General features: G+C 34.5%; 2 protein-coding genes across 2 annotated transcripts; both read right to left on the reverse strand.

Moving 5' to 3' along the window:
- Positions 1 to 2658: 2658 nt before the first annotated feature.
- On the reverse strand, positions 2659 to 6800 carry LOC131955649 (uncharacterized). Its single transcript, XM_059319840.1, has 5 exons — positions 6719 to 6800; positions 4228 to 4305; positions 3688 to 3834; positions 3472 to 3543; positions 2659 to 2747 (listed from the first exon to the last, which is right to left on the reverse strand). Exons 1-5 carry the CDS (start codon positions 6729 to 6731, stop codon positions 2707 to 2709), a joined length of 351 nt encoding a protein of 116 aa, XP_059175823.1. The 5' UTR covers positions 6732 to 6800; the 3' UTR covers positions 2659 to 2706.
- Positions 6801 to 8140: 1340 nt separating this feature from the next.
- Positions 8141 to 11557, reverse strand: LOC131955650 (uncharacterized). Its single transcript, XM_059319841.1, has 5 exons — positions 11485 to 11557; positions 9840 to 9917; positions 9569 to 9718; positions 9345 to 9416; positions 8141 to 8265 (listed from the first exon to the last, which is right to left on the reverse strand). Exons 1-5 carry the CDS (start codon positions 11495 to 11497, stop codon positions 8225 to 8227), a joined length of 354 nt encoding a protein of 117 aa, XP_059175824.1. The 5' UTR covers positions 11498 to 11557; the 3' UTR covers positions 8141 to 8224.
- Between the last annotated feature and the right edge of the window lie 2428 nt (positions 11558 to 13985).

Raw genomic sequence — 13985 nt, forward strand, 5'->3', positions numbered from 1 at the left:
TGTTTTCTAATAAATACAACCGTGTATCATCTGTAATAACTCCTTTGATAAAATTGCCGATATCATTTGCATAAGACACAGTCAAAGGTGTTGAATTTATGGAAATTTCTTGATGTAATGTAGTTTGAGAAGCAATAGTACCATCTTCATTTTTATCATTTTCAGTTTTATTTTTCTTTGTAAAGAAATCAGTTAATAAAGTAGTTTTTAATTTCCTTTTTCCATCCGACATCATTAAAATGAATTTAAATTGCTTTAAGTATCAAAAAGATACACATTAAAACACGACTATGCGAATAAGAAAATAAATAATTATTGGTCTTTCTTTTCTGTCTAAAAATGACTACTGTATGTTCCTGGCTCTACATCTATATTTAACCACCTACGCAGTTTTTATATCTACCAACACTAAGTTTTATGTCAACAATTGTGGGTCAAGCCTAAGCTTTCCTGCCAGATGTGCATCCGGTAGTAATTGAGACGTACCCATATTCAAACCCACCCTCACCCCCCGTTACACCCTTTAACTGATAACCTTGTGTCCTCTGCCATCTTTATCATTTTCAGTTTACTTATCTTTTTAAAAATTAAATAGTTTTCAGTTTCCCTGTTTCATCCGCCATTAGTGAAATGAATTTCAAATGTTTTGAAGCAGTAAAAACATACACATTATAGAACCTCAATGCGAATAATAATCAATTCCTTTGTTGTTTTTTTAATTTCTAGACGCTTTCCCGTTGCACCACAAGCATATTAAACAAAGGCCTACCCACGTAGCCCACCCCTCCCCATTCGACACTCCTTAACTGATCTAACCCAGTGTTTCTTCCAGACTTTTTAGCGCAATTTCCATTCTGGAGAATTGCGTTTATTAACCCGTCATTTCTGGATGGATGAATGGATGAATGAATGTATGAATGTGTGTCCGCAGCTTTAAGTCGTATCTCCTCCTCAATGAAGCAATATCGAGGACTAGTTCCAACAGCAATTATGTTAAGCAAGTTACGAGGATGAACATAGGCCATAAAAATTCCGGGTTTCTTTCATGGATTTCCTGGAAAAGCCAAAAAACCTCGAAAAAATGCAGTTTTTTGCCCATATCTCGGCAACCAGACCACTTAGCGACTTGAAACACGTACCAATCGATTCCTGAAATAATTTAGGACAATATTGCCGAAGAAAGTTTTCAAAAATATCCTTTCGTCCGGTCACAAAATTTTTTTTGAATTAATTAAAATTTGGACCGAATTAGTAGGCATTTTTATCCAACTACACCACACGCGTCATCACGTTCAATGGCTGCCTCATCACGTTCAGTAGCTAGGCGCGCAATGGTTTTTAGTCATGTAACTCTATTGTAAATAAAACATGTATTTTAACCAATGGTTTTACTAACCCTGCTCTTGATTTACGCTACGACAGAGCTATTTTTAGATAACATAAGGAAATTGCGCTTAAATGTCACTAGACTTTTTAATTAACTTGTTTCTCCGGGGGGGGGGGGGGGGGGGGGGGCGGATACTATTAAAAGTATATATTTTCTATATAAATTTCATTTCGTCATTTCGTTCGGGGGGGGGGGGGGGGTTTCGCCCTCCCGAAGAGATGCCTGGAAGGAAGAAAAAGAAACTGAACTTTCCCTTGGCCTACTGCGTTCCAGATTATTATACATTACTTTAGCACGATAATAAAAATCGTAACTAAATTCTACAGGCAATTCTCATCACAATGATATAGATCTACATTGTTGTTCTAGAGGCTGCCAGGCTTAAGTGTTTAAGCCCTAAATAATATCGACACAAGTCAATAGCTGTAGCTTAACGTAAAAAGGTAGGCCTAGTCACATTGGGGGGGGAGGGGTTATAACCCCCCTGCCTACGCCACTGTGATCTCATTTCGAGGGCCTGGATGTCCTTCTTATAGGAAGATAGACAACATGAGGCTAGTTTTTGTACTTACCAAAGTCTTATTGTCACGCCAAAATACTTAATTTACTGAATGCTGCGGCTGTTACTTAGGCAATTCTTGCAAATACTTTTTGCTTACTTCCTGTAACAGATAGTATTGCGCCAAGGTGCTTGAAGAAGTGAACCTTCCTGAAACGTCCATTTACCTTTTGCCAGTATACCTTCAAACTTAGCAATTCCCCCCCCCCTCTCAATAAATTAAAAAAAAAAAACCCCTTCATTTAATTTACTTTTATCTGAACGGTTCTTTAACTCTCATCCCTCAAACTATTTACAAGGTGTGGACTGCTCTGAACAAGCCATAATTAAATTAATTATGTTTCAGATAGCCGCTGTACTTTTAATTAAGCTTAGGCTCCAAGTATCATACAGTTTGTACACTTACGCACCTCCTTTTCTTCTGTGTATTGACATTGCCTCTGGAGTGAACAAATAAGATGCAATTGACAGAAACAATTTCATCAATAAGGTGACCAGGCACATTAAGTCCCAGGTCATAGCTAAAAGATCAGTTATTCTGTTTTTAACTTGTCAAACTTTTACAAGTATAAGAAGGAATACAGTGGACTGTTTGGCTGAAAACTAATTAGGCACACAGCTTTATTTTTTTTTAAATTAAATTATTTAAATGAATGATCACAATGTACAAAAAGATAGATGACACTGATGTTTCAATAACACTAAGGAGTATTTTATTAAAAATCATAAACTTGTTTTAAACTATTCAGTTGTTGTCAGGTCAGCCCATATGGCCATTTCTTTTCTCCTCGTCATCTTCCTCTGCAAAAAAACAACAAACAAACAACAGAATACAATGTTTTTCAAACATGAAAATATTGGAAGGCTGTATTGCACATAATTTACAGATTAAAAAAAAACAGTATAAATCATATATACTGCTGTATCTCTTATTTTATTTAATAATAATATGAAAAAGATTAAAACTAGTTATTGCAATAAATTATTAAATAGAAGGTAGGCCAAAGTGTTGATCACCCTCTGTTGTCGAGATATGAAAAGCTACTTCTAGTAGTTATTAAGCAAATTGAAAAAAAAAACTATATGGGATAGTCTAAGGTTCTTGTGTGTGTAAGTCAAAAAGATTAATGATTTACAAATACTTGTTTATAAAATAGATCAAACCCCCAAAAAATATATAACAATAATAGTCACTGGATATGACTTCTTTTTTATATCATATTTTAAAATTTAAATGAATTATCAGAAGCATCTTAATTAGTTTTACTTTAACAAATCATTATACTTTTAATGCAAATATAAATAAGCCCAAAAAATTATATTTTATATTTTTAAAAAGTAAAACTAATAGCATATAGATAGGCCCTATGTAAAATGGCAAATATATACATTTATATAAACCTATATATACATAAATATATATAGGCTACAACATAAAAAAAAAAAAATTAAGTGGACAATACAGGGCTAAAAATAACCAAGTTAAACAAGATATAAGTAAAAGAATGAGACTAGGTCTACATACCAATACCATCAGGAATTTCTCCATCATCTTCATCAATTTTTTCTTTATAATTGCCAATGGCATGAATTTTTCCTAAGAAAACAAAAAAAAAAATGTAAAATTGTGAGAATATACTTTTAATAAACTGTTCTGTTACAATCACTTAAACAACCAAATCTAATTGAGAAGAAACACTCATTACAGAACATAGAAGACAAATTTTAAAGCACAATATACCTGGTCCACTTGTAAACAGACATAATTTTTCTCCTTTTGAGAATCTCAGCTTTGTATGTAAGTTTAAATGATGTTCATTAAAATGACAAATTGCAAAAGCTTGCTCTCCAAATTTCAGAAACAGTGTTGTAAATTCTCCATTGGTATCTAAAATAAAAACAAAACTCAAACAACATGAAATAAAACAATTAAAATGTTATATTTTACATACATATTACTAATCAATACAAATAACTAGAAGACTGAAGGTCAGCGTGGTCGGGTCGTTTGGCTCATGGTTGATGAACTGAAAAGTCTCGAGTTCGAACCCCCGGGCAGATGAGGCTTGATAGCTGGGGACAGCCTTGGAGAGACTCTATAATCGAATAGCTTCTGCCTTGCAGTATGTTCTTGGTTGGACAAAGGCTATGGAAGCGAATCTAAAAAGCAAAGCAGGCTAAAATCCTAGTCAATGGCACATAACAAGTTGACACATAAAACAATTGTGTTGGAGGGAATCCCTTCCAATACTAGAATTAAGAAGATGACTAGAAAACTTACTATCCTCCAGGCAAAAGTTTGAAATTGTAAGGGTTTGTTTGCACACCAACTCAATGCCCGTGTTATCTAAAATTGCTGCTACAAAGATAATAAGAAAAAAAGATTAAGCAAAATTGTGACTTATAGATAGCTTAGAGCTACTATGACCTATTCTTAACTGTAGATATTAAAAATATAGGGTAGACCCTACATACAGCACATTGCACTTCTCAACTCCGACTTAAGATGAACATATAGAATCTAAATCAAAATGTGAAGAAAGATGGAAGGCCCTTAAACACACATACAGAGTTTCTTCCAGGCATCTCTTCGGCGAGGAGGGGGGGGGGGGGGGAGGGGGGCGGCGGCTTTTATATAGAAAACAATATATAGGGGGGGGGGGGGCTTTTATATAGAAAACAATATATGGGGGGGGGGGGCTTTTATATAGAAAACAATATATACTTTTAACAGTGTCCGCCCCCCACCCCCCCCCCCCCGGAGAAAAAAAGTCTGGAAGAAACACTGCACACATATAGATCTATATATATATATACACATATATAATTTATACATATCCACACCAAGTTAGTATATACATTATACAGACTATTTCACTATTTGCCTATCATTATTTAGCTATAGATCTAGTTAAATTGCAAAACTTAATAAATACGGAATTTGCTTTTAAAAGCCCCTGAGAAAATATTTTTAAGGTTTACTCAACTCTGAGATTAAAATGCACGTGCATTTTGCTAATTTCCTAGATCTATATTTATTATTTAGTAATATATTGTGTTACTTAAATAAAGTGCTGATGTTATTAAGACTTAGAAAAATGATTAGGTTCTAGATCTATATTATTTTGAAAAATAAAATTTTTAAAAGGCTAGTCTATAGTCCATAGTCACCGTCATCCATAATGACGTCACGCTATTTTGGACGATTTTTACCTCCCCCCTCCCCAAAAAAAACCAGACCTCTCCCTAAAATGACACCTACAACCTCCCCACCCCTCAAAGTTGCAGTTGATTTTTTCTTAAAACATTGATATTTTTCCAAAATCTTGTCTGAACTCTGTCAAAATAGAGTATTCAATTCCTAATCCTATTATAATTTATTAATAGTTTTCTAGAACGCGAAATAACGTCTAAAATTAGTTTTCTAACATTGCTTTTTTATAATGCACGTTGCACCATCTGAACCTCCCCTCCCTCACAAAATTACGGACCCCCCACCCTACGAATGTGACGTCATTTATGGACGACCCCATAATCAATATATAATTTATATATGGCATAGAATCTCCCTCTAGAGTCTATATTATTCTAGATCTATAAACATTTTAGTGTCTTTTACTAGATTCTATTCTAGATCTATTGGATTTTCTATAACAATCCTATCTTTGATGTTTCCCACCCAGTCAGTGACATCTTTGCTAAGAAACTGTACTGTTAGATCTAGATAAGTAGATCTAGATCTATAAGCCACTAGATCTATATGACTATAAGAAGTAAAGAAGATCTAAACTCTATTATTAGTCTATAATTATTAATTAATAATATAGATTCTACCTATACTATAGTAATAATAGTTTTATAATAGTATAGATAGATAGAATCTAGGGTAATCTATCGTTTTAGGTACGTAAAATCGCCCGCGACTAGTAATGTGAAAAACAGGTGACTCCTTACATTTTAATTATTATTTCACATTTTGAGGAGGATTTATGTTTTGAAAAATACAAAAATGTTTCCTTGTTTCATTTATGTACCTGTTTCTAAACAATTGAATTAAAACTTTTCATTAATAAATGAACACCAGCGATGTTTCCAACAGATGCAACCATGCTCATTTACTATAGCAGCCATCTTGTTAAAGTTTTATTTTTATAGACTTATAGCGCAAGATTCAGGCGGAAGTCACTCTATTTTACAAATGGCTGCTGTTTATATAGCAAATCTTGCTTGCAGACACTACTGTTTAAAGTTAATTTCGGGCCTATATTGATATATTTAGCCATTGATTTAGGTTTATTAGTCATTTATCTATAATATTTGACACAAACATATCACAATATACTTCTATTACAGCCTTGACAATGAGGTAACGTGTTCGTACATTAATAGCCGCGGGCGATTTTACGTACCCAAAACGATAGATTACCGAATCTAGAATAATATTATATTATCTAGATCGACCTAGAATCTAGTAATAGATCTAGATTCTAGAATAACTAGATTCTAGGTCTACTTGCCACTTGGCCATTCTAGACCTAGATCTAGCTAGGGCAGGGTTAGGCTAGTTTAAGTTTAGTTAGATCAGAAATCTAATAAAGTTTAGAAATCTAGTCAGATGAGTGGAGCTAGCCTACGCCCTACTCAGAGGAGACAGTTCAGCACAGTAGTTCTAGAATCTAGAGAGGTATTAAATTAAATTAGGAATAAAGACTATTATTATTAAATTTAAAAGTGATTAGATTCTACTCCTAGATCTATATTAGGTCTGTTACCAAAAACACTCATTATCCTAGTCCTAGACTATCCACAACAAAATATGCCAGCGATAAAATTAAGATTTCTTCTCTAGTCTAGATCTTGATTCTCGGTAGGCCTAGGCTACAGTCTGCAACAAAACGATTGCATTTTCGCGCGCTAAAACTACCTAAGTTGCATTAAAAACTCGCAAGGAATATTATATAGCACAAAACTAAAAACACCTTTTCTATTAAAATTTAAACTTGCCATCGGTACCAGTTACACGAGCAATTCTGGTAGCTTTTAGCTCTATTCTCTTTACAAATAGGCTACCCGGTTTTTCTTTTAGATATAATAATTTATCTCCGGGGAGCGGCATTTAATTAAAACTTCCGGAGGAGGTAGTGGGGAATGTGTGCGTTGGGGGGGGGGGTATACTAGAAAGTAAACAGGCAAAGACTGTTAAAAACAGTTTCTTCCAGACATCTCTTTTGTCTATAAAACTGTGTGTTCGTTACAGTAGAACAATCACTGCTGTAGCAGATGTTTTTGTACAAAAACCACTGGTCAATGTGATAAAGACATCTATTTCGATGCTCTGGGTAGGTTTTTGGGTCCCCTAAACGCACCCCCCCCCCCCACGGGTCTGTCATTGTTGCCCCTGTACAGCATAATACAAAACAACACAGCCAACAGAAATATGTCTGAACATGAGTTTACTGTAAGTTTATATTTTATGCGAATGTATTGAAAAATTGGCCTACATACATCCGCGTGTTTTACTTGGTGTGAAATTTGGATGATAAAACTAACATCACAACCGCGTCTGCAAACATTACATGAAAGAGCAAAAAGCTCGAGTTTAATGTTATTTTCAAACTGTAGAGCCAACCCCATGATGTGCACATCTCTCCTCAAGTTTAACTGCTATCATCAAGATAGACTTTTCAAATAGAGGCATAATACTATTTCCACTCAAGTGGCAAATTGGAGGTGTTAGTTAAACAACCTATGTGTATCCAGGGTCGTCTCAAAGGGGGGGGGGGGGTGTGTGGTGTGTGTTTCCAATTTTTACCCTGGGACAAACTTTCGATTTGCACCCCCCTCATACTTTATCTATATACCGAGGGGTCTATGGGGGGAGGGGTGGGTTATGATACCCCCTACCCACGCCACTGTGTCCATTAATTTTATATCACAGATACAAGATACCCACCGGGACTTTTTCCAATGTTCCAGTCCCCGGCCAAATCAATCAAACTGAGGTTACTGAAGCCACAGTTAGCAGTTTATTAAAACATGCTATTTTCGTAAACATCTGTCTGATTTTGACTCAATTTTTTTAGGAAGTTTTACTTTAGTAGTTGTTAACATTGTAGTGAGGTCAATAGGTCTAAACAGAAACATCTTTTAATAAATAGATTTTTAAAAATGAACAATCACAATTTAGTTTTTAAAAAGACAACACTGATGCTTTAATATAACAAAACATTATTTCTTTTTACAATTTCAATGTGTCATTAGCAACATTTACATTAGGGTCAGCCCATGTGGCTTTTTCTCTTTTCCTCGGCATGTTCCTCTGCAAAAAAAAAAAAAAAAAAAGAGTACCAGGTTACTTAAAATATCTGGATGTATTTCAAACATAAACATAGCCAATATATAGGATTTTAAGAAAACATTCCAAACCAATATCTCCTATTTAATTTTAATTTCAGAGCAAAACTATTAATATCAATATTTAAATTTTAGATATACCAACTGTCCTTAACACTTTACTGTCTGAGCATCTAAAGATTACTTCTTGTATAGCAAAGCAAAAAGATAACACATTTTTCAAGAATATTTTAAAAATATGTCATTTGTTATAAAACAAAACTTAAAAAAAAACATAATACAGGAAAATAGTCCAAGCTATGACTGTTTTAGTCTAAAAAGAATAATGATTTTTAAATATACTTTTTATATATTATAAGAAAAATCATTTGCAAAATCCCCAAATTTTGCCTAAAGATTTAAAATGTAAAAAATTGTTAATGCACTCACTGGCATTAATTCCTTTTCTACAGTATGTAGCGTGATCAATCACTAAAACAATTTTTATGTTTATCGCTAATTATTATATTATATTGTGAGTAATCTTAAAGTTTTTTATTCTTAATTTTTTAAAAAGTACAAAAAAAAAGTTGCTGATGTTACAACTTGGAAATTAAAATCTTACACGTTTGAGCTCTAAAAGTAAAGTATAAACACAATCTTTTTTGGGCTGCAAGGTCAATAGGGCAAGTAAGGTAGAGATTCTCATTTTGCTATGACCATAAAATATGAAGGAATAATGTGGTCAGAGCTATGGCTGGCTGCCTTGAAGTTTACTATCTCTAATGTGTCAGAGACTCCTTATAGTTGAATGGACGTAGTGACGTTCTGTGGCCTTTAGACTAGGGTTCTGAATACAGTATTCCTGATTTTCTGGTTAACAGTCCTGCTCTCTACTACACAATAACACCATCTCGTCCAGCTTTAAACTCTCTGACCAGCTTAATCTTAGTTATTACAGAGAAACATAAAGCACTATATTATATAACTATATTGGAGAGTAGGACTATTGACTGTAAAGGATTAAAAAAGTAAGAAAAACAATGAGAATGTAGGTCTACATACCAAAAACATCAACAATCTCTTCATCTTCATCAGTAATTTGTTCATCATAATATCCTAAGACATGAACTTTACCTAAGAAAGCACAAAATTTGTGAGAATAACTGTTACTACACCCCCCTCCCCCCCCCCCCCCCCTTTCCCAGACAATCATATCGCTTTAGGAATTTTTATAAACACTCATAGCAGGAAATAAGACAATAAATAAAACCACCAAGATATTATACCTGGCCCCCTTGTAAATAAAGACAATTTGAATCTTTTTGGGAACTGCATATTCAGGCCCATATGCAAGTTGTTTTCATCAAATAGGCTAAAAGTGAAGTTTTCATCTCTTATTTTCAGAAAAAGAGTAGTTTCACTGTTGGCTCCTGCTGCTAAAAAATAAAAATTAAACATAATTTATGAAATAAAACCCTCATTAAAATACTCGATTTTACATACATATTGCTAATCAATAATCATATTTTAATAATAATAATACACTACAATATTTACCATCCTCCAGGCATAAATTTGTAATTGTCAAATTTTGATTGCACACCAACTCTATTCCTGTATGATCCACGACTTTAGCTTAAAAAAATAAAACAATATAGATAAAGCACAATTTTTAGGGGCTAGGATCAGAAATATGAAAACAGAGTAATGGTGCTTGCTTGTTTTTGACCCAGGCTAAGGTTTGTTTAAAGCCAAAATGACACAGGTATAATAAACAGTATTCCTGTTAGAAGTAGGATCAGTGCTTAGATAAAAAGCAGTGCAGATACAATTTTTCTACCAAGTACTGAAACAGCTTTTGAGTTGAAGTGTCATACAAGTTACTAGCTATTAATGTTGAATGGTATGCAGGCCTATATGTGGGACATAGGCTTTCTTGGTGTAAAGATGTGTCGTAATTTTGCAGGCCTAATGGTGTGTGATGAGAAGTTTAGATGGTGTGACGCAGTAGCTTATGCAGGGGGGGGAGCAGCCACTCCCCCTGCTCCCCCTCTGGCCATTTTTAGCAAAGTGGCGCCCTTTTGGAAACTTTTTAAACTTTAAGTTTTAAACATTGATATTTATTAAAAAATTATCTTTGGTCGGCACATCTATGCAAATCACAAGATTTATTTCATGCAGCAATTAATTATAACAGTAATAGACTAGTAGAGTCAACATTTACAACACGTATTAGCAGCTGTATCAGTTTGTCATTCTAAAAATAACCATTACGATGCATTGCAATGTTTAAAAAACCTCTACGGGTAGTACCACTTGGCAAGTAGGGTGTTAAGTTTAAGGCAACTGTATACTGTATTTGCTTACCAATAGTTGAATTAGAAAATGTTACATATAAAACTTATAGCATAATTACTTTATATATACAGTTTAAATCGTGTAATTTATTTTTTTTAAATTACAATATAGACACAAATACAACTAATGTGGCACCTCTATTTAAATTTACTTATTGGCAAACTGCCAAGGTGGCTGCTATAGTAAATGAGCATGGTTGCATCTGTTGGAAACATCGCTAGTCTTTATTTATTACTGAAAAGTTTTAATTCAATTGTTTAAAAACAGGTACATAAATGAAACATTTTTGTATTTTAAAAAACATAAATCCTCCTCAAAATGTGAAATAATTATTAAAATTTAAGGAGTCACCTGTTTTTCAAATTACAAGTCGCGGGCGATTTTACGTACCCAAAACGATAGATTACCAAATAATAATATTGTTATATTTAATTATATTTAGCCATTAATTTAGGGTTAAAAATAAAATAATATTCATTTATCTATTTTATTTGACACAAATATACTTATACTTCTATTAAAGCCTTGACAATGCGGTAACTTTTTCGTACATTACTAGAATCTAGAAAGATCTATCTACTACTAGACCTAGATCTAGTAAAAGTTAGGTACGTAAAATTAAAATCGCCCGCGGCTAGATAGATCTAGAACGATAGATTTTTTTAGATTACCCCCTCTATGGCAGTCTATGCCTATAGCTGCAATACTACATGTACATAGCATAGCCCTATCTATCTAGATTATTCTAGATTCTAGTACTATCTACTTATCTATAGTCATATAGATCTAGATCTAATAGATTTATTTAGATATTGAATTATATTTTTAGTAGACCTATTATTACCGAAGCAACTCATGATTTGATTATCCACAACAAAGTTCAGGTCCTATGCTAGAGCTAGAGAGATTCAGGAGATCGAATTAATCGCGCGGTAGAACTAGGCCTAATCTAGATCTAGATCTTGGGCTAAGTTCAAGTTGAATTAAAAACTTGCATGGAATATTATACAGCACAAATTGTTGTTTTTAAAAAAATTAGGCCTAGGCTACGGCATTTCTCTAATAAAATATTTATATTAAATTGAACGCTGCTAAACACTGTCGAGCAGTGGCGTAGGCAGGGGGGGGTGGGTTAGGGGGGTCATTTTTAATTTAATAAGATGTTTAATTAGTCATTGAAAATTAATTAAATGGTTTCGAAACAAGGGGGGGGGGGGGGGGGTTAACAAAATTAAATAACTCGATAAAGTACTATATTCATTTACAGAAGGGGCGATCACACTAAAGAGTCTGGGGAGCTGTGGTTCACGAGAATGTTTACAATCGTAGAGCCGGTCGATCTAGTGAAGGCTAGATAATAGGCCTATAGTTTTTAAATGATTTGAAACTAAGGGGAGGTCACATGATTAAGAACTATGCTTTATCTGCTCGCTGTTGTCTATAAAATGCGGTCACGTCAGATAATGGATCTAATAGTCTTTTATATTGCGAGCTACTGATGGTGTTTGAAAGGAAATATTTTTTGTCTTGTCGACTTCATAAAGTAATAATCACTAAATAGATATTCCCGATTAATAAATCGTATTGAAATCAACTTAAATATGCTTTTATACTAACAATTAAACATCGTATATATTTACTTTCTCGTATATACGAAGTATAGAGAAAGTCTTGTAATCGTGCAAAAAAAAAAAAATCGAGATTTTTGCAAATCTCGACGTTTAACATCTCACTGATACGGAAAAACATAATTTTGCAATCTTGTCCGTATGTCTGTGTGTCCGTGTGTGTGTGTGTCCGTGTGTAAACACGATAAATTGAGTACCGTTACAGCTAGGTTGATGAAATTTCATATACAAGTATTATATCAAAATCGTAGATCCGTATCAACTTTTGAGCGATTTCGGATAACCGGAAGTGGTACTTTTTCTACTTTGAATTTTTCAAAAGCCTATAACTTGAGTACTATTTCAGATAGATAAATGAAATTTCACATGTAAGTAAAAGATCTAATTCTCTACCTTCTGTTAAATTTTGAGTAATTTCCGTTGACCGGAAGTAGTACTTTACGCTACTTCCGATTTCTCAAAAAACTAATGTAAATTTATAAAGTACTAATACTATTGCGCACTATTATACACACCTTTATTAGGCGTTCGCTTGGTGCGCAATTGTTTTTTACTGAGATTCTATTCTATTTTTAAAAGTTTCAGTATTTAAAATGGATTAAAGATCATAACTATATCCCCAGTTACCATCCCCTGTAGTTTTATATAAGAATATTCGAGAAAGTTTAGGGGAGATCACTACCATTTTATTTTACTTAGGAGGTGTTTTTTTAACGATATACAGTGGCAATATTCTAATAATAATATTGGTGACACAATTACTGTTAAACATTCAAAAGCAGCAGAGGCGTAGCGACCCTTCCCGGCGCACGGGGACAAACTTTTCGATTTGCACCACCCTCAAGATTTCGGTTTGCACACACCCCCCCCCCTCAAACTTTCGATTTGCACCCCCCCCCCCTCAAACTTTCGATTTGCACCCCCCCCCCTCAAACTTTCGATTTGCACCCCCCCTCAAACTTTCGATTTGCACCCCCTCAACCAATTCCAACCCATTTTGGCGCCCCCCTAAGGTCGGCGCACGGGGACATATGCCCCCCCCCTCGCTACGCTACTGAAAAGCCGAACCAAGCATAATACGAAGCGCAGCAGTCGAGTAAAACGGAATTTTTTGATAATTCAGCAAAGATAATTAGTTAGATGAATACATTATTACATAATATTACATACATTGTTGTATAAAAACACTGTCCTCTAAATTCAATAAAATAAAAATGTAACAGTACATGTATTAGGACATGTAGCCCTATCAGAGGCGTAGCGACCCTTCCCGGCGCCCGGGGACAAACTTTCGATTTGCACCCCCCTCGAACTTTTCATTTGCACCCCCCCCTCAAACTTTCGATTTGCACCCCCCCCCCCCCCCTCGAACTTTTCATTTGCACCCCCCCCCCCCTCAAACTTTCAATTTTGCGCCCCCCCCCCTAAGGTCGGCGCCCGGGGACATATGTCCCCCCCGCCCACCCCCCGCACCCCCCCCCCTCGCTATGCCTCTGAGCCCTATTATTAGTTTGTAATCGCGTGGAGAGAGAATAGCTCAAACTATTGTTTCAGAAAACAAAACAAAAATATCAATACTCCAAAACCTTTAACCTTTCCTTAACACCCTACTTAACATTTAACAAATTAACATCATCTACAACTTTATGAGCTTGCCGTAGGTTCCTTAGAAACACGGTATTTCTAATCAAGAAAAAAAATTCATAAAAAACGTTTT

Source organism: Physella acuta, unplaced genomic scaffold (genome assembly GCF_028476545.2).
Source record: "Physella acuta isolate Inbredline_101_S28 unplaced genomic scaffold, ASM2847654v3 ptg001091l, whole genome shotgun sequence".
Classification (NCBI taxonomy): Eukaryota; Metazoa; Mollusca; class Gastropoda; family Physidae; genus Physella; species Physella acuta.